The sequence below is a fragment of the Naegleria gruberi genome, assembly GCF_000004985.1.
Source record: "Naegleria gruberi genomic scaffold NAEGRscaffold_493, whole genome shotgun sequence".
Classification (NCBI taxonomy): domain Eukaryota; phylum Heterolobosea; class Eutetramitea; order Acrasida; family Naegleriidae; genus Naegleria; species Naegleria gruberi.
The window spans coordinates 1-765 of record NW_003162995.1 but is presented as its reverse complement, the minus strand read 5'-3'; the positions used below and the strand labels follow the sequence as shown (position 1 = coordinate 765).

Genomic DNA, 765 nt, shown 5'->3' with positions numbered 1-765 from the left:
AAACTAATTATTATTAATATTTAATAAAAATGTAGAGTGTTTGTTTATATTTTTAATAAAATTACCATCTTTTTATTCTGAATAATTTCCCTTCATTATTATTCCATCTTTTTGAAAATATAAATATTACATTTATAATAAATGATATGGACTTTGAAATGATATTAATTGTTCACTATAATATCCATATTCTAAATTAATAATTAATTGTTCCAATTCTTTTACATTTCCAATAAATTTAATTATTTTATTATTAAAAGTATTTAAATTTAAAGTTAAATATTTAATATTATTTAATTTAAATAATTTAAATGCTGTATCAATAAATATATTACATTCTAATTCTTTTAAATTTTTAAAATTACTATTATTAGTAATTAATTCAATAATAGAATCATTATCATAATTATTAATAAATTTAATAGATTTTATATTTAAAGATGTTTTACAAATTGATTTTAAATTTAAATAAATTGATAATAAATTAATTTCTAAATCTTCATTTATATTATTTTTATAAAAATTTAACTTTAAATTAAAATTATCACTTCTTGATTTTAATTTTAATGTTTCTAAATTTGAACAATTAATGAAAGATGTATTTTTAATAACATTATTTAAATCAACATTAAATTTAATTGATAAATAATTTAATTTTGTTAAATATTTTAAAAAGGAAATTGTTGTAACATTTTCAATTTTTAAATATTTTATATTTTCTAAAATAATATTATTATCATTTATATTAAAATTATTAATATAAAT

General features: G+C 11.5%; 1 protein-coding gene across 1 annotated transcript in view; it reads left to right on the top strand.

Moving 5' to 3' along the window:
* NAEGRDRAFT_76830 (uncharacterized protein) overlaps positions 1–472 on the top strand; it is a gene marked incomplete at both ends in the record, with an annotated part of 2,228 nt that extends 1,756 nt beyond the window's left edge. Inside the window, one exon of the mRNA XM_002668213.1 lies at positions 426–472. Within this exon, the coding sequence (XP_002668259.1) occupies positions 426–472 (47 nt within the window). The remainder of the gene's footprint in view (positions 1–425) is intronic.
* Positions 473–765: the final 293 nt, after the last annotated feature.